Source organism: Alligator mississippiensis, chromosome 13 (assembly GCF_030867095.1).
Source record: "Alligator mississippiensis isolate rAllMis1 chromosome 13, rAllMis1, whole genome shotgun sequence".
Lineage (NCBI taxonomy): Eukaryota > Metazoa > Chordata > Crocodylia > Alligatoridae > Alligator > Alligator mississippiensis.
In genome coordinates this window covers 3,762,635-3,781,480 of record NC_081836.1, presented here as the reverse complement: position 1 = coordinate 3,781,480, position 18,846 = coordinate 3,762,635, and the positions used below count along the sequence as shown (strand labels likewise).

The 18,846-nt window shown below is 54.9% G+C and overlaps 1 protein-coding gene across 8 annotated transcripts in view; it reads right to left on the bottom strand.

The window, feature by feature from the left end:
- ARHGEF10L (Rho guanine nucleotide exchange factor 10 like) overlaps nt 1–18,846 on the bottom strand; it is a 144,444-nt gene that overhangs the window by 59,545 nt on the left and 66,053 nt on the right. For 4 of the 8 annotated variants that reach the window (XM_059716889.1, XM_014601928.3, XM_059716887.1 and 1 more), the window contains 7 exons: nt 15,680–15,849; nt 13,428–13,544; nt 8,617–8,725; nt 4,037–4,143; nt 3,190–3,267; nt 1,871–2,050; nt 952–1,068 (listed from right to left, as the gene is read on the bottom strand). In XM_059716889.1, the coding sequence (XP_059572872.1) occupies nt 952–1,068; nt 1,871–2,050; nt 3,190–3,267; nt 4,037–4,143; nt 8,617–8,725; nt 13,428–13,544; nt 15,680–15,849 (878 nt within the window). Of the gene's footprint in view, nt 1–951; nt 1,069–1,870; nt 2,051–3,189; nt 3,268–4,036; nt 4,144–5,114; nt 5,476–8,616; nt 8,726–13,427; nt 13,545–15,679; nt 15,850–18,846 lie in introns of those variants that run through there. The other 4 variants (XM_059716890.1, XM_059716891.1, XM_019500015.2 and 1 more) reach the window with 3 other exon arrangements.

Sequence of the window (18,846 nt, the reverse complement as noted above, 5' to 3'; positions counted from 1 at the left end):
CAGGATCTTGCTGAAGAGCTTCTTGAACAAAAGTCCCCTTCACTTGTTACTCCCTCCCCTTCTCCACCCAACCCAGGATCTCTGTGGGAGGGTCTCAGCCAGATCCTCTAGTTCCTTCACTCCTACATTTTTGTTTCTCCATCTCCTGCTTGCTCATATAGCGCCTCAGTAGATGCTAAGAGCTACAAGGACTCCTTGCACCCCCTTCACCCTGCTCCAGTCAGGTGCAAGGTTGTGCACCACTGATCAGGCCATTTCTTTGCTTAGCTACCGGGGCTCGCAGATATAGAGCCCAAGCAGATACTGGTCTGCATGGTGCATGCACTGCAAGGGGAGCATATCCATGCAGAGAGTTGGGTGGGGGTCTGAAGAGGTCCCAGTGACTGTGGCCAAGTTGAGTGCACCATATTCAGGCACTAGTCCTGAGAAGACGCAATCAGGTGTCACAGGAGGAGGTGCCACTGAGCTGGGTGGCAAGCCTAGACCATCAGAAAGGATGATTGAAGGGACCTTGCACAATTCACAGCACCATATGGCAACTTTTATACGCCAGCCATACTCTGGGCATCCAGAACCTCCTTACCTCCAGGTGTAAGTGGAGTGTATGCTTTGCCCAGGACAGGGTTTGGACACCCAGCCCCTGCTATAAAACCACAGGATTGATACAGGATGGGAGCTCTCCTACAGCTCAACAGCACGGCGCTGAAGCCACGCTGGTCGAAACCCTTGTTGAGTGATTCACTGCAGCTGCAGTAACCCGCTGCCTACAGACTGGTGAACACAGTTTAAAACTGCATCCTCACTCCACCCTGGGGATGTCTGGGAACACACCAGTCCCAATGACACCCGGTTACAGGTGTAATCCCACCCAGGCAGGACCCAGCGTGTTGATAGCCACCCATCATGTATTTGAAGTCTGCTATCAAACTCGACTCCAGCCCCTCCACTCACCTTGAGGAACTCCAGGAACGCCGGCTTGGTGAGACAGGCCTTCTTGATCAGGGACATGGCGCTGGTGAAGTTATTCACGTAGTCGCTGTACACATCCAGCACCATCGACTTGGAAAACTGCACCAAACCGAGGCAGGAGAGAGAAAGAGAGAGAGAAGGCAGAGTGAGAACCAAGCTCCTGTACCGAGGACTCGGAGAAGAGAAAGGCCAGCCTCATCTAGCTCGCCGACTCACCACAGACCTCCAGAAAGAGCTTGGCAGATGCCCAGTGGCCACCAGTTTGCAAACCAGTTCCCCCTACAGTGTCTGCACGCAGCAAGCCCACCCAAGGATGCTACTGCCATCAAGCCCGGGGTAAGAAGGGAGCTCGGGACTGCACGAGGGGGTTGGGATGCAGTACACATGGGCTTCCACCTCCTCATGACATAGGACTCTGGACAGAGAGTTGGTTGGTTGCACCGAGGACCAAAAACTGTGGGTTCAGGTCCTCCACTAAGGCCTGAGCTGACTGTGACCCCGCAAAGCAGACAGCGCTCCAAAGGGGGCAGGGATGGACCACGCCGCCAGAGATGTCTATATTCGTATGACGAGTCAACCCGAGGCTCAACTGGTCTCTGGCACCTGCTCCGCATGGGAGCCGGAGTCACAAGATGCTGACATTGAGGTCGGCATTGCACTCCCCTGTCAACAACTCCGGCCACCCCGCTGTGCAGCAGAGCTGCCAAGTCCAAAACGGACCCAACGAGGCCTCCTCCCATGGCCAACGGGCCCAGGGAGGCTTCATGGACCTCTCCGAGCAGACGGCAGACAAAAGTCTCCCTGCTATGATGGATGTAGGAAGGGGATGCATGTCAGGAATGGGGAGAGGCGGAGGAGAAGCTGGGATAGCTTGGCAGAGGGATGCAGGGGTTGCTCTTACTGAGGCCACGAAGAGGTCCCCGATTTTCTCGGTGGCGTCCCACTCGGCCACGCGGGAGAACAGGGCGATCTGGAACATGGAGTGGCACTGCAGGATCTCCTTGAGGCGGAAGAAGACCACCTGGCACTTCCTGGCACTGAGGACCTTGGGCTCCATCTCCATGAGGGGGTTTCTGTAATCCTGCAGGCCAGGCAAGGTGGTCAGAGCAGGGCCTTCCCTCCCCTCTGCCCCTCGCCACCCCCTGCAATCCACCCAGGGCTCATCAGTGTGGAGGGTGCCCAGCTCTGCGGGTCTTTGCACCGTCTTGGCCTGGGCTGCACGTCTCTGCTCCACGTCAGTCAAATGCAAAATCCTGCTGCGATCCTTCTCCCAAACTTTGATGGACTTTATTAAGACCGTTTCACAGCACCCATGACCAGCTCCAATCCTGCGTGGGACCAACCAGCCCTGCCACACTAACTGAATTGGCTTCGTTATTCCCAAAGCAAATAAAACAGATTCTTCCACGATACCCCCACCTTCCCTCCACCAATAACTCCCAATAACGCTGGACGTTTCCAGACGATTTGGTCAGGAGAAGACAAGACTGCAGGGGTAAGGGGGGGACTCGATAACTGACTTTAAAATACATGCTGGGTGGTTATAAATAGACAGTGATAAACTAGTCTCTGGGCTGCAGGGGACAGCACAAGGATGTATGGTCTTATGCTGCAACACGGAGATTTAGGCTGGCTAATAGAAAAAGTTTTCCAATCAGGAGGGTGGTTAAGTGCTAGAGAGGGGGGGAGTTTCCATCCGTGAAAGCGTCTAATAGTAAGTTGGACAAAGACTCAGCTAGGATGGTGTAATCAGGGATGATCCTGCCTTGAGCCCTTCCCACTCTGTTTTCCTATTATTTTACTCTGAACCTCCCTCCGTAAAACTCTCCTTCTCTGTAAAGCTCGGAAAACAATTCATTGCACCAAACCCACAGCCCACCACGCCAGCCAATAATGCGCATTGCTTCCTTGTGCTCCCATGTCACCCCCATCTGTTGTCTCCTTATACAGAGACGAGAGACAACAGGGACAGGGACCATCTTTTGTTTTTTGCATTTTTTGCATCGCTGTTCGCCCCGCTGCTAGCTGAGGGCAGAGGCTGCTACTGCTACCAAGCCCCTGCCTGCTTTTGAAGCTCTCGTGCAGTCTCGTGGAGGGTCTCCTGCCCCCATTTCCTCCCCCTTCCCAGCCTGTCAGTGGGAGGGAGGCTTGCCCCTTCCATCCCGTCCGCCCCGGGCACGGGGCTCGGCCTCTTCCACCCGCCTCGGTAAACATGGTCACCTGGAGAATGCGTCGCAGCGAGTCCACGTAGCTCCCCTCGCTCTGCACGATGGAGCCCAGGATGTGGCGCCGAACCACCTGCAACACCCAGATTGGGGCAGACTTCAAAAACCTGCACGCCGCTCCCACCCCGCTCAGAACCTGCGTGCGCTTTCCCATGCACCCATTTTCCAAACCACTGAGGCCAGCGGGGAGTCGGACAACACGAAAAAATGGGAAGAAAAGGAAAAAGCAAGGGGCTGTCAATCTGTGCAGCGATGCAGAGCTTGTTCTGACTCATCCTGATGCCCGGTGGCACGACATAAAAGAAACAGAACGTTTCTGCTGACTTGTCCTTTCGGATGGATGGGGTGGAGGAGGCGAGGTCAAGCGATTACTCAATGCACCCAAGCCAGGGAAACTGCGTGCAAACCCCAAGCAGGGAGAGAGACAAGGGGGAATTACTCCACATCCAACCAATTCCCCAAGCCCCAGCCTGTTGGAAAGCTTGGGCACTGGTCCTCGAGGCTCCCATTCGATGCAGACTTGCTCTTCAATAACACCCCCCGGGACGTGCTGCACCGCATGCTATGAGATTTAACAACATGCTGGTGCTAGCTCTCCACACCCCTGCTCCCATCACTATAAGATGCTTTGTGAGCTGAGACAGTGGGGCAGGTCATCCTGCCACACAGGAGACCTCTGCCTAGCTCTATCCGAGCCCCCAAAATACAACACTGCCCCCGCTCCCTGCAAAAACCCTGCAACCTCAAAGCATCAAAGGTTTCCCTTGTCCCTCCCCACATCACCCCTCCATCCAGGGGGGAGCAACACTGCCAGCATCCGGCCCCTCCATCCCTGCACAAACCTGCTGAGGGCTTAGTCCTTCGGGCATGGGACCCAGCTCCGGAGGCGGGTGTCTCATGTCGGTAACAGTGACCTCCAGGAACCCCGTGTCCTCCTCCTCCGAGTCACCTGGAACGGGAACACGCGAGCCGTGAGCACCGCTGCTAGCACAACTACAGGGCTGGATCCAGCGTATGGTTTAAGGCAGGTAAGGAGAGGGAAGATCCTCCTCCCCAGGCTCTGCATCAGCCTTGTGCCACCCACCACCACCTACGATTCAGAGCAAAGCCTCGGGGGCTGCCCCCGGGACCATCTCCCCACCGCTCCTGGGCACGGCTCGGGCGGTGCGCGCCTCTCCTGGCTGCATGGTGAAGACTTTCCATGGGAGACGGGAGCACAGGGGGGTTTGATGCCTGATCTCCATCAGCACCAGGGCCAGTCAGGGCACGCCGCACCCTCCCCGTCTGCCTGGGACGTTGGCCCTCCCTCCGAAAGCTCGAGCGCAGCCGCAACGGGACTGCCATGGGGCAGCTTGGGTGGGCAGGGTCGAGTCCCTGCCTGCGCTGTCAGTAGGGCAGGGATGGTTCTCCCTGCAGCTGTGCATTACAAGACTGGCTAGTGCAAACCAGGTCTTCTGGACCCGAACCCCGACACCAGACACCACCGGGCTACGTGAGCCAGCCCGAGGAATTTGAGAGCTTGGGAGAACCAGAGAGCTCAGTCTGGAACGAGTCCCCTTTGGGGGGTGCCTGGCCAGCCTGGGCTCTGCTGGGGGACACTACACCCCTGCGCCCCGCGTACCCTCCGGGCCCTGCACTGCCACAATCACCGAGCAAAGACACCCGGTCGAGTCCTTAAAAGCAGGCACCTGGATTCCCCGAAGATTGCAATCCATTTCAAACAGCGAGGCAGGTCCGGACCCCACGAAGGGTTTGCAGGAGCTGCCCCAGCCTTGGGAAATCAGCCTCGAGAGGGAAATAGCCCCGCGCAGAGAGAACCGCGAGGCGGAGAGAGAGCGCGCGCAGGGAGCAGAGCCGCAGAAGCGACGCGGCAGTCAAACCGAGTGCAGGGGAAGCTCGAGCCCACGGACCTGCCCTTACCTGAGACCGAGACGGAGGAGGAGGAGGAAGAGGAGCGGGCCAGAATGGAGCCATTTTCGATGGAGTGCCGTTTCTTCCACATTATGCCCTCTGCATTCCCCCTCTAATGCTGCCTGTCTGTCGACTTCCTCTTCCCCCCAACCCAGTTCCCATTTTGGTTCGAGGTATAAGCACTGCCTATTAATAGAAACCCCGGGAGGAGGAAGGGTCACTCCATGGAGGAACGCGCTGGGCGGCCGCGGGCAGGAGAGACGGGGGGGGTTTAGTAACCAGGGAGATGAGAGGGCTGCAAGGAATACACCAGCTGCTTGGCTCCAAAACGGACGAGTGACCTTTTTCCTTCCCTAATTTTGGAAGGGAGGCTCAGCTCGCCGGCTCCCTGCTCCGACACCGGCTGCCCGGAGTTTCCATCCCTGCTAGGGGCAGACCAGGGACGGATCTGGGTCCCGATGGCCCCAGAAATACGGTGCCTTAAGACCCAGCCCCTATCAGCAGTGCGATGCCGTGCTCCCCGCATGCATGGCATCTCCTCGGGTCTGGACCCTGCAGCCTGACAATGCTGGACCAGACCCCAAGCCCTCCAGCAGCATGGAGATCGCCCCCCGGGCAGAGGTGGCAGAAGCAAGCCAGGCGCTACCCCAAGTAGATTTGCCATCCAGGGCATTTCTTGGCCTGGAAAAAGGTGTCACCCTAAATGCTCTCCGGGCTCCTTCTCCTTTGCTTTAGCCCTTGGACACCCCTTGCCGTTCAACCAGTACCTTATAAAGACCCTGCCCTTTCCCCCGGCTGCAGCAGTGACCGGTCTGGGAGCCTCTCTGTGAAGACAGTCCTAGCTATGCCTTGGGCTCCTCAAGGACCCCCTGAACTCCCACCACCCCTTGAAATAGGTCTCAGCGTTTCAGATGGGGAAGACAAGGCACAGACAGAGGGGAGCAACTTGCTTCGAAGCTCACACAATGAGCCTAGGGCTAGAAGCCAGCAACCTGGACTCCCTTCCCTCTGCTCTAACCACTAGGTAATCCACCTGGGCGATGGAGAAGAGCATGGATATGGAGCACTGAATGCCAGGCACAGCCCTACCCTATGGGGACTGCCTCCCCCTTCAATGGGCACCCCAGATCTCTGCCAACACAGAGCTCATCATGCCAGGCGCACCCCGAGACAGAGTCCAGGGCACGCACAGGGCCAAAATCCTGCCTCGTTTTGGAAGTCCCAGGGGCACCTTTGAAATGCACGGTGGGGTTTGCACTTTCGCCATCTCCGCTGCCTTCCTCCCACCCTCCTCACCCCTACATCAGAACCAGTAGCAGGCAGCATCCAGCCTGGCTCTGCTGGTTCCCTGCCTTGGTCCTTTCTCTGCAATCCTTGCACGTCCCCTCTATAGAAACGTCACAGCCTGGTATGCTGGGGGGGGTTTTCTCCCTTTGTTTCCTTATTTAAAACTACATTCTTTGGGCGACGTGTCTCGCCTGGGTTTGTAAAGCACGGCGTGCACACATGGGGACCGGACCAGCCGACACAGAACCGCTCCCTGAAGGGAAAATCGTATCTAAAAAGCAACACACCACGGCGGTGGAAGGACCCTGCTGCCTCCATGCTGTTTGTGTGCTGGACTCCCTATCTCTGCAGCTCCCGGCTGGGATTTGCAAAGCCGAAAGGACTTCATTTCCATGAGAATCAGGGTGCTAAAATCCCTCTGCTGCCTCCATCTCAGCCCCTCTGTGCAAAGGTACAGGTCACCAGGTACCTCCCTCAAGGCCCTTGGGGGCCTCTCCGCAGCCTGCAGCAATCCCAGGGCAAAGGTCCCAGCTCGGAGCTGATCACACAGCACTGCCCTCCTTCCCCTGCATTGCAAGGATGCTACTGAAGAGGAGGGCTGCAAGGGGGCGAATGCTGGGTGAACCCTTTCCCTTTCCCATCTCTGGGCTGCACAAAGGGTTCGAGAGCTGCTGTGCTGGGACCTGGGGGAAGCTGCCTTCGGAGACCTTCTGCCGTTTGCTGCACCCATGCAGATCTCACTCATGCCAACTCCCCAAGGGTTTCGATCACATCCTTTCCAAACCCTCTCCTCTCCAACAAGCCCAGCTCCAGCTTCAGCTGTTGAACCCTTCCATTTCCATATGGGGCATGCACATGCTTACAGCCAAGGGGCAGGTGGTAGAAGGAAAGCAGGCATCATTGGAGATAAAATAGTGCCATCAAGGCAAGTTAAGGAGAGCAGAAGTGTGGGGATGAAGCCTCCAGGCCAGGCCAGATGCAGCCCACTATGTGCACAGCCCCTCTCATGGAAGAAGGCAAACAGCTCCATTGCTCCGAGCTGCGTTGTCCTGTTGGTGGCACGCACTCCTGCACTGCCCTCTCCAGGACCGAGCAGCGCGACTCCCTCCAGCCTTCTGCGTTTCCGTCCCATTACCGGAGAGATGACAGCTCCCTCGCCCAGCTCCGAACCGGTTCCTCTCCCCCAAGATGACTACAAGAACCCACGTGCTCTGTCACCCCATCATCCCCGCGGAAATGCAGCAGCAATTCGGAGGATTGTAAATAGAGCGACCCAGATGGCAGAAGGGGGAAGACCCAGATTTAGTCATCGAGGGCCAAATGCCCGGCTGGCACTAACTCCAGCCAAGTCAACGGTGTTTGCGCCAGCAGAAGTTTTGCCCCAACATATTTTTACAGCTCAGAAATAGCAATCTAAGCAATGCACTGTGCAAAAACAGGAACATAAATTCATCTCAAAAAGAGAGAGGCACAGACAGCGAGATCCTGTGGCAGATAGGTTGGAGGCCAAAAACTCCAGGTTTCGTTTTCCCCAACTCTGCTGCCTCCAGGAAGATAAAGATTACCAACCACCAAGGGCAGGTTTTCAAGCGTTCAACATCCAGAACTGGAATCCGGGCTTGAAGCGACTGGACACCTATTACCGAATTTTCAAGGGAGCGTGACACCCGACAGGCTACAATCAATCATTTGAAGTTTGGCGCTCAGCAGTGAACAGAGTGCCTTTGATGACCAGACCCCAAAAGGTGGGTGCATTTGGAAACCCAGTATTGAGTGCCTGAGAGTTAGTGTGGTTTGGAGGAGCAGCATGAAAAAAAGGATCCCGTGGCTTGGAGGAAAAGGAAGCTGGCACCCTTTAAAAGCCACCTCTGCGACACGTAACCTTTCCCCCTCGCGCTGCCGAAACCCCTGACGCAGCCGATCTCCTCCTATGGTCGAGGTCAAACTTTTTGCAGGGATCCAAATCCCACCTTGCAAAGATTAAAAGCCTTTTAGGAAACGCTATCCTAGAGGATGAGAAAAATCGAAGCCGAGCAGCTTAGTTTGCAGAAAAGTGCAAAGAGGAAACAGAAAACTGCATCAAGGGGGATACAAGTATCTAGTGGCAATGAACTCAGTGTGGCCTGGCACTAGGCTTTCTTTCTATGAATAAAAGAACATAGAGGGCTTTCTCTTGGTGCAAAGCAACTTCTCTCTGTAGAGGAACGGGCCTCGCAACAGTTACCTGGCGCCTCCTTCCGATGCAGGAAAGTCACCTTCCGCATGACCGCGATCTTGGTCTTCTCCAGGCCGTCCTTGGTGCCGCTGCGTGCAGCTTTCATCAGCTGAGTCATCTGAGCGGGACCAGGAGGGAGAAACACAACAGATCAATGAAGCTGCAAACAATCTTTCTCAATCCCCTGCCATGGGCCCTGCCTCTGCACTGGGATGCTGTTCCCCCTCCAGTATATATACACACACACACACACACACACACACACACGCTTTGGGTGGCTGCACAGAGGATGCTCGGAGGAAGAGAAGGAGTTTCAGTTCAGCACCTAAAGTTTGGTTTTAAACAAAAACGACCAAGATCTAGGCACAAAGGAACTGGGTCTGCTCACAACTTTTGAGAGTGGTCTATTATTATTTTTTTCTTAAATCAAGTTACACTTTACATCAAGGAGCTATTTATGAAGGGGCCAATTAAGAGCTGCCATGCAATGGGATGGACATGAGTACTGCATGCTACTGATGGCCCCCAAATCAACTGAAGAGACAGGTGTAATAGCAACCTATTGACTCACAGTCTCTCTGGAACAAACACCTAGCTCCTCGCAATGCTTTTGGAAGGGGGGTTTCACATAAAACTTCCTCTATACATGCAGGGAGGCTCTCATCTGTGGCTCCCCTATAGGAAGCAGATGCTCCATGGTTTCCATTTATTTTTAAAGTGAAAAGGATTTGTTTTCCCCTCTTTTGTCGTCACTCACCTTGACCAGCCTTGCTATCACCAAAGTCAAGAGCAGAACTCCCGCTGGCGTCCACGAGAGCCAGGACAGGCCAACAGTGCCTCAACCCTTGGCCCTGCACAACCCCGCATGCTCCACAACGGACCACAGGCTTACCCGGCCAGCTTCAAGCGTGGCTTGTCTGATGAGACCAACCTTGTCCTCAAACACCTGGACTAAGACCTAGGAGCTCCTTCCCGGTGCACCACCAAATCACCCTCAAATCGTGACACCTTCTGGTCCCTACCAACCCAGGCCAGACGTGGACCAGATAAAATACTCCACATCACGACCCCCCGGCCTGCCTGCGCCTTTCACTCCAGCATTCCCAATTGGGACAGAGAGCAAAAGCACTCCGGTTTCTTTCCTCTCTCTTGCCTGGGACCAGCATCAGCAAAGCTTCAGCCCCATGGGCTGAAGGATGCCCTTTAGGGAGCAGGATGCATTTACCTGGCAGTGTCCCATTTAGGGCCTCCTTCCTACTTTGGTAGATGCCCTCCACTTGCACACATCTGACATCTTAAAAGGGCCAGCATTCTTCATTTTGGGTACTATAAACAAGCCAATCCATTGGGAAGCAGGTACAACAGCTGCCTAGCGCTCATCTGGAGGCTGCTCCGAGCAGTGGCATGTGGCAACCGTGTCCAAACACCCCCCTGCCAGCTACGGCTAGTGGAATATGCACAACCGCGGTGCCGATAACCACACCTGGGCACATGGGGCTGCAGGGAAGGTGGCTTTCTCGGCGCTCCTGCAAGGGGCATGGAGGCCAGCCGTGCAAGACAAAGGGAAAGAAGTAGAGCAAAGAGCCTGTCCCCTCGTACGTGCAAGCCTGGCTTGTGCACCAGATGCAGAGTGGATGCTATGGGAAATGAGAGGGGATGCTCATGGCCGGCTGAAGGGAGGCCTCGTGGGGACCTGCAAGTCACAGCTATTTGCACTCGGAGGAGACTTGCATTCACACCTGAAAAACCCAGCAGCAGCCTGTGCAAAATGCCCATTTGCAACCAGCCAGGGACACAAGGGAGAACAGGGCCAAGCAGGGGAAGAGGACTGCAAGGGGATAAGGGACATCCAGAGGCATTCAGAATAGCCATTGCTGGACGTGCGATGAGCACGGCAGGGAGGGGAGCTTTTCTAACCCAAAAGCAATGACATTCAGACTCTCGCAAGCGCCCTCGGGATTGCAACATCACAACATAGATAGCGGGGTTCAAACCCACGTCTCCGTGCAGAGACTGGTGTCATCTTCCCACGACAACACTGAGACTTTGCTCGGGGCGAGAACAGGTCTGTTCGGAGATGCTGCCCCAAATAACTTCCGTGGAGGAAAAGTATTGCAGCACGGATGATGGTTTGGGCCAACTTGGAGAGCTTAGAAATTGCAGAGGTGGACACCGGCCTAAGGGAGGTGTGAGATACCCAACTGTTATCCACCCCCCCGTAATATTTTAGGCAGCATCCTAAACACCAGGGATGAAAGGCAGAGTCCAGAGCAAGGATACACTGCTCTGATGAGGGATTGATAGGCTAGCATATTGATGTGAAGTCTTGAGCAACAGCTCAGATACATATACCATCACACTTCACACCCGAGCTGGATTGATAAACGGCTTGTTAGAGGCTTGCTAAGTGATTAATGAAACTTTCTAAGAAGAGCGGTGTGAATAATTGAGCTTTCAGTTCAGCAGCCAAAGTAAAAGGGAAGAGAAAAAAAATCAAGTTTGGGTCAATGCAAGTGAACGGTGTTGTTTTCAGGTCATCAATACTCTCTCTCTACCCTTCTCTGTCTCTGTTTTTTTTAAACCATTTTATCCAATTTTGACTTTTCTGAACTCTTCCCCTCACTGTTTTCTTTTTTTTTTCCAGCCAAAACTACTCACTAAGTGCACCCTAAACCTGTGAACCATCTCGGTCTCTTTGCATCTGCTTTTGCTATAGATCGAGCGCTCGCAAAACAAAAAGCTCACCCAGCTCTACCGCGAAGCATGTTGCAGACACAAGTAGCAGGTGTTAGTGCAGCAGAAGGAGGCATAACGAATGGTTATAAAGCAACTCTCCCCATTGACTAACCCTTTACTAACCCGGACTCTACCCATTGACTAACCCTTTACATACAAAGCCCTAGCATGAAGTGCGACTGATAATATTTTGCATGTTCTGACAATAGCGACCATGGAGAAATCACCCCCCTTTCCCATAGAGCAACCTCCAAGATGCTCCATTTACTTCTTCGGGGACCTCTTGCTCAGATCATTGCATGCGGGGCTGAAAATGGACCACGTGCAAATGGCACCTTGGAGGTCCTACAAGTATCTAGTCACTTTAGCACCACTTTCCCTGCACAACCAAGTGAGCGGGGCTGGAATTAGCCTTGCTCGAGCGAGAGGAGCCAGGCGGCAGAAGAATGCATGAGCTGCATGCAGGGCCGTGGTGAGCCCTAGGCAAGCCAACTCATGGGCCCCTACACTTAATACTAAGTATATTATAATTATTGAGTGGAAAGGTATCTTGATATCGAGATCTCTCTCCACTCAATAATTATAATATGCAAAATAAGCACAACTGGGCTCCTTCTTCACTTGGGGCCCTAGGCCTGTGCCTAGTTTGCCCATGCATTAATCCGGCTGCGTGGAGCGGTTGTGTTAGCTGCACAAAACACAAGATGAGCAGAGGACAAGCTGGGCTCCCTGAGGCTGTAGCTTACACCTCCTAGACAGGGTGGCCCGCTCGAGTGAAAAGCACCTCTGCCCGTGAGCTAAGGGGCTTTGGGTGCAGACACAACTGCAGCCATCCCTGCAGTCAGCTTGGCCTTGAAAACCCAATTATTCCTCTCCTCCCATTAGTCCTGCAGGAGGCAACACAGGTGGGAGAGGGACTACAGGTCCACCTTAGAGGGGAAACCCAAGCATTGAAACCTTGCTATTAGTAATGATGCCTGAGAAGTAATGGCCCCCTGGGACCCACAGAGCCAGCTGCAAGAGGGCAGGGCAAGTGATTTGGAAAAAAGACCCCCTGGCTTTACTGGGCTTTTATGTCCCATGGGCTCAAACCTGGACACTCAAGATGCCATCTGTCACAGTCCAGTCCAGAGCCAGAGCCGCTCTCAAAGGTCAGGCAGGGCTCTGGGGTGGCAGGGAAGCAGTCCCCACATTTTTTGTTGCAGATTTAAACCAAGGCTCGAAGCTGCCATGACTTGGTCACACTGTGGGGACATCTCCGCTGCAATCCCAGGTGAGCCTGCAGCTCCATCAAACATACAGGACCAGCTAAACCAGGCTGCCCAGTATGTACCAGGGTCCTGGCTAGGGTTGAGCAACCTTTGTTGAATCCCCACGAGGCCGTCTCTACACTGCTGTCGGCACCCAGGCTGGCTCAGGTATTTTTCCTTGAGCTGCAGACACCTCGGCTTGCAGCACGAATGTGGGGTCGGTGGCAGAGCCAGGAACAGGACTTGCAACCCAATGCCCATCCCACACTGCTAGACTAGCTAGGCACCTGGCAGATTGCAGAGGGATGGTCTGGACACATCACACCTTCCCTCCGGTCTCAGTTACCTCCAGTTTGCACTCTGGATCCCGGTGCAGACAGACCAGCAGCTCCCACGGTAGCTGCAAGCAGTAAGAAGCCATTGCAGCACCGCCCCACTGCATGGCGTGGGAGCAGAGAGCTCGCATGAAGCAAGAGACTACCCCAGGAAAAGCTGTGGACAAACACTGACCCTGGTGGAGTTTTACCCCAATTTTTCCCATGGTAATTCTACATCAGATTTAATCCAGTTACGCTGGGGTAAAATTGGACCTCGTGTGCCCGCTCAGCTGGGTTTTTTTTTCTTTGCACCAGACTATAGGTGGGTTACGCTGATGTAACGGTGTCGTGTGCCCAGGCCACGAGTTCGGTAGGAGACGCGGTTTGAAGCGAGCCCCCAATGCAGAGAAAGAAGAGCAGAGACTGATGTACAGAGAAAGCATGAGACCCAGGTGCAGTTGGGAAGAGGGTTTAAATATATATATATATATATATAAGTCTGAAGGAGAGACAGTACCTTACAATCGTACTTCTGCTTCAGCTCCTGCATGTCTCTCCCCCCAACTCTTAAAGCCAGAATGTCCCTCTTAGTCCTGGCGTATCTCTCCTTTAGCCTATTCAGGTCTGGAGAAAGCTGCGCCCCAAGCAATCAGGTAGGAGGAGAAGCAACAGGAGGAGGGAAGAGAGGCAGAGAAGAGAGACTCAGGTAAGCAGCCAAACACGAGAGGAGGAGAAACAATCCACGGAGCAGCGGTCGCCGCAGGCTCGCGGGCCTGGGCAGTGGGGCTAGACCGAATGCCGATGGGAAACCCCTGCCACCTCCACCCTCTGCCAGCCCCCACGCTGGAGGGGAGACAGCCTGAGATGATACCCGCAACAAGGGCTGGGACACATGGTCCTTGCCCTGCTCCAGTGGCTTCAAACGATGCTTCAGGTTAGCAAAAGACCCGGCCACCGTCCCCCAAAGCCAGGTAGGCTCATGGCAGTGGTGCTCCTCCAGAGGCCAGGGGACATGCTGTCTAGGAGGCTGGAGCTGTCCCAACCTCTCCCTGTAGAAACCCAGCCCAGCAGCCACCTCCATGTCCCGACTCCTCGCGAGAGACGGACTTGGCTTGCCACAGCCCCACTGGCCCAGTAAAGCCTCTGGATGTCAAAGGTGCTCCCCACACAGAGCCAGATGCAGGGGGTCTACACCGCAGCCAGGCTATAGAAGGTGTAGACCCCCTGCAGTAGAGGCTAATGCAGCTATGTGAGGCTGCAAAACCCACCTGAGATGCAAGAAACGTCCCCCCATGTGGGGCGGTGGGCTGCAGGGACTAGACTGCTCCGCGGAGCCTGCGGACGGTGAGGAGGAGGGAGGGCAAACTCCTTGGTGCCATGTGGGGCTGAGAAAGCAGGGGAAGAGGGTGGAGGGGAGGACATTCCCAGAAAAGCGGCTGGAAGCTCTGCTCAGCAAGCTGTCAGCTCCTGCCCCGGGCACCGCGCGGCACAACCCAGCGCGTGCAGCAAAGCAGAGGATGGAGGCGAGTGCAAGCAGCAGCCTGAACGCAGGCAACGGCAGGGGGAAACGTGGGCTCATGCTGTATGCAGGGTTCAAGGCAGGATCTCTCAGCCACAGGCCAGAATACCCCATACTTATGCTTCTGGAAAGGATCAGGGTCCATGCTTTTCTCCTTTCCCAAAACCTCACCTGCCCCCTCCAAGAAACCAGCATGCCAGACCCGAGAGCCGATGCAGTGGTCAGTGCAGGGGAGCATCTTGCCCCAGGGGACCATGCCCAACAGCTTTCCTGGGGATGTCTGCAATGCACCAGACACAACCCCGAGGGGCCGAGGAGTGCTTTGAAGGATGCCGGGCCCACGGCAAGAGAAGTGGTACCGGTCAGTCAGTTCAAGGAGTTCTGCAGGGACCAGCCATGAAGCAAAGCCCACCACACACCAAGCCCCTGGGACATCCCCTCCCACATCTGCATGGGTGGGATACTTGCCACCCCGATACCATGGACTGCCCAGGCACACGGGCACCTCCATGGGCCTCGAGCCCTGCAGCCAGCTGGACCCAATTGCCAGCACCCTGGATGGCTGGAGCTGGCCGGACCGCGGAGGGGCCGAGAGCTCCCGCAAGGCAGCAGGGGACATGCCAGCAAGCCTCCATCTCTTAGGAAGTGCAGCTCAGCCATCTGCCCTGCCAGACCCTCTCTTAAATCAGGGACAGCAGTGGCCTCATCAAGACCAACTCATTTTCTCTCCCAGTTCAGTTTGTCTGGACAATTGTCTAACACATGCACGCACAACCCCCCGCAATCAAGCCATTTCCTCCCGGATATCAATCCATCTGCTCAAAAAACAATGCTTTTTTATTCAGAAGACCTCAGCACCCTGGGAGACCTGGGTTCATTCCCCAGCTTTGCCTCTGGCCTGCTGGGGGATGGGGGACAAAGCTGGGGAAGGAACCAGGGGGTCCTAGTCCATTATTGCTTCCCGTCTCTGGGACTCTGCGGAGCTCCCAAAACCACGTCCCCCTCCATGCACAGGGATTGCTGGAGCTGCGGGGACCCAAAGCCAAGCTAGAAAGCACCTCAATTCCCAAGCCAACCCAGCTTGATACAGCCAAGGTAATCCAAGCCCGCTGTTGCGCTGCTCCGAGTTGGGCGGTCGATGCCCCCACCCCTTGCCCATGGAGGATAGCTGTCACACAGGGGCTGATAAGCCATTTTGCCCTTCCTGCCCCAACCCCATCCAGGAGAGGGGCATGCTACCCGCCTGTTACCTTCGGCTGGAAGGATGCTCTTAGCTTGGCAGGCCCGGCCTCGGGCTTGATCTCTTCGCTGGAGTCTTCGCTGTAGCTCTCGAACTCGCTGGAGCTCCAGCCTAGATCCTGGGCATCCCGCTGCCCCTCCTCCCGATGCACGTCCTCGTAAATCAGGTTTCTGTCTGCCCCTGGAGGGGGAGAGACCACCGCACCATTGGCAAAGGCACGCAGGGAGGCATTTCATCAGTGGATGCAGTTCAACACTATGGGCGCGTCTACACGTGCATGAATGCACTTTAGTTAATGCGCATTAAAATCTAGTACCTGTGAGGTACTTGGGAAATTTGTATTAGCCTGCCTTAATAAGCATGAACTAAAGTGCATGCTTTTTAAGTGATGCTTAATGTGCATTAGCCTAGTTTAATGCACATTAAGTTCTTACATGATGCGTTAATGCGCATTAAACTAGGCTAATGCACATTAAAGTGCATGTGTAGATGCATCCTAAATGCCTCAGTGTCTCTGCCTCCCACACCCCCCACATCTGGCTACAGAGCTCCCACTGGGACCAACCAACGGGCAGGCTCACGCTATACTTGCTTCCCTTGGGAGACAAACTCCAGACCTAGGACAGACTCCTGGGTCTGTGGGTACAGACACTGGCAAATCATGCCCAGGCAAAACCAAAGAGCATCTCCTACCCACCATTAAATGGATCCGTAGAAGCAGGAAGGCCAGTGGACTGATATGTAGTGTAGGGGAATAGCCCTGCAGGCAGCAGGGGTGGTGGGGAAAGAAGTGGAGGGGAACAAGCTAGTCCAGTGGTCTTTTCTTGCCTGTCCATGCCAGCACCTCCAGGGCTTGCATTAAGGCAGGGGGACAGGGTGGAGCAGGTGGGTTGTCCTCTTAACACCCATGCCTCAAGCAGCCACACAACATACCCCAAGGATGGACCAAGGTGGGAGTGATTTGCCAGAGACTCCTGCACCCAAAAAGGCTCCCGAGTTTCCTAGACAGGCCATCCAGGCCTCCATGCCCCAAGGGCGCAGTAAGAAACTTGATGAGAGAGGTGGGTGTGCATAATGGGGGTTAGGCCCAGGTGGGGGGGTCCTCCCCTATATATGCAGAGAGCTCACCAGGAGCAATGCTGAAGGCTGCACAAAGAAACAAAACCCAAGGGTCCCCCCCACTCAAACGATGATAACTGCACAACTGCAGGATGCTGCAGGAGCGGGCGTGTGTGCACTCGACAGCAGAGGGCACTCCGCTGCCACAATTACACAGATTCGTTCTCTTTTTGGGGTGGAAAAGGTGTAGCTACTGCAAATGGAGACTAATTAAAGTGATGATAAGTCTGCAGAGCCCCAGGCAGGGAAGCCTCTTGGCTAAGGGGAGGAGGCAGGAAAAGCATCATTTCCTTCTCGAGAGAAGCATATCATTATCATTATTATTATTAATTATCATGATGAGACCATTGTGATGGGAAGGAGATGCCACTGCACTGAGCGCTCTACCAGCAAATCAGTAAGAAACACTGTCCCGGCCCAAAGACGTCGCAAGCTCAATAGAGCAGCCAAACAAAGGAGGACTCCTTATCCCGCCTTTACAAACAGCGACTGGAAGCCCAGAGGCCTGTTAACATGGGAAAAGGCTGAGACGACAAGTATTACAACTTACAGCCGAGTCCTGAACACCTGACCTGGTCAACACTGGGACATCCCTCTACACCGAGTGACACCAAATGCGCTGGTTTAACTATCAGTGTTTTGTGCTGGTTGAACGCCAGCGACCGGGACCCCGCTACGCTGGGGATTGTGCAGACAGGACAAAAAGATGCCCCAAATTACTGCAGCATCACACACGCCAGGGTCAGCTGAGTGCAACTTCCAGCACCAAAGACACTGCCAGGTGCACAACCTCCTTCACAGGGGCACCCAGGTCCTCGACCCCGAGTCCTCCTTGGGACGCACTGCACATCCGTACCACGTGCGTCCATGCAGCACCTCACTCCACGGAGGAGTTTCCAAGAACCAAATTAGGAGGAGAGAAATGCAACAGCTCTCACTGCATCCCGCTCTGTTCATCCCTTCACTGCATCTCCAAGCCTGCCAAAGCCTGCTAAAGCAGAAGACAGCCAGGTCTGCTGGCTCCCCTCTGCATCCTGCTCTAACCATTGTGTCCTTTTGGACCCTTTATCCCGAGGTGCCAGGAAACACCTGGCCTGACATGCATCCAATACAACGTGCTCCTTGTACTCTGGGATAGTGATGGGCTCTCACTTTTCTAGCTTAAGGGAAACAGCCAAGCTTTTTCCACTGCTGGAACATCTGTGCCAGGGGCTAGGGAGGGACCCGGCCTCTGTCTGCAGCCCGGCAGGAGGAAGAGATGCGCTGGGAGGAATGTGGGCGGACAGGAATGCTAAGCTGACATCCAGCACGGGTTTGCAGTCACCGGGCTATTTTTAAATGCAGAAAAACAACTCCCTAAAAGATTTGGGAAGGTATCCGGTGCAGCTGGACACAGAGGCACAAACAAAGAGCAACCACAATAGCCTTCCCACGCACTGAGCCTCATGCTAGAAGGGAAAAGCCAGCACCTAGGGGCCTTCACCGAGCCTGGAGCCGTACTGTACAAGACCCGTGCCAACAGGCTGCCCCCCACACCTAAGCAGCCAAAAGCTGCAATATTATATTATCACTCCTTTGACAACCAAGGCACGAGGCACAAAGGCTAGGTAACTTGCCCAAGACCACCCAAAGCATCTGTGGCATAGCCCACAAGTGAATGCAAATCTCTACAATCTCCACGTCCCTCCCTGGACCCGAAGGCGAGTACAGGTGCTCTACGTGCCAGCCTCTTGGGACCCAGGCGCCCCTCACAGCCAGGTATGTAGAGCAAGCTGGCATGAGGGGTATCCCAAGAATGGCTCTCATCCAGCCTCTTCCAGTTTAGCTCAAGCTTTTGTGAAGACAAGCCAGCTTTGGGCCAGCGGTAGTTGGACGAGAAGAGGATGCACGTGCCAAACGAGGGAGCTCTGGGTGACGGAGGGGCCTACAGAGCAGCTCACTGGACGGCAAGCTGCATGCAACGATTCGAGGACTGGGTATAACTACGCTGCTCTGAGCATCTGGTGCAGGCTGCCTGGGAAACCCCCCCTCCTCCTCCAGCAAGTGCTATTTAACCAG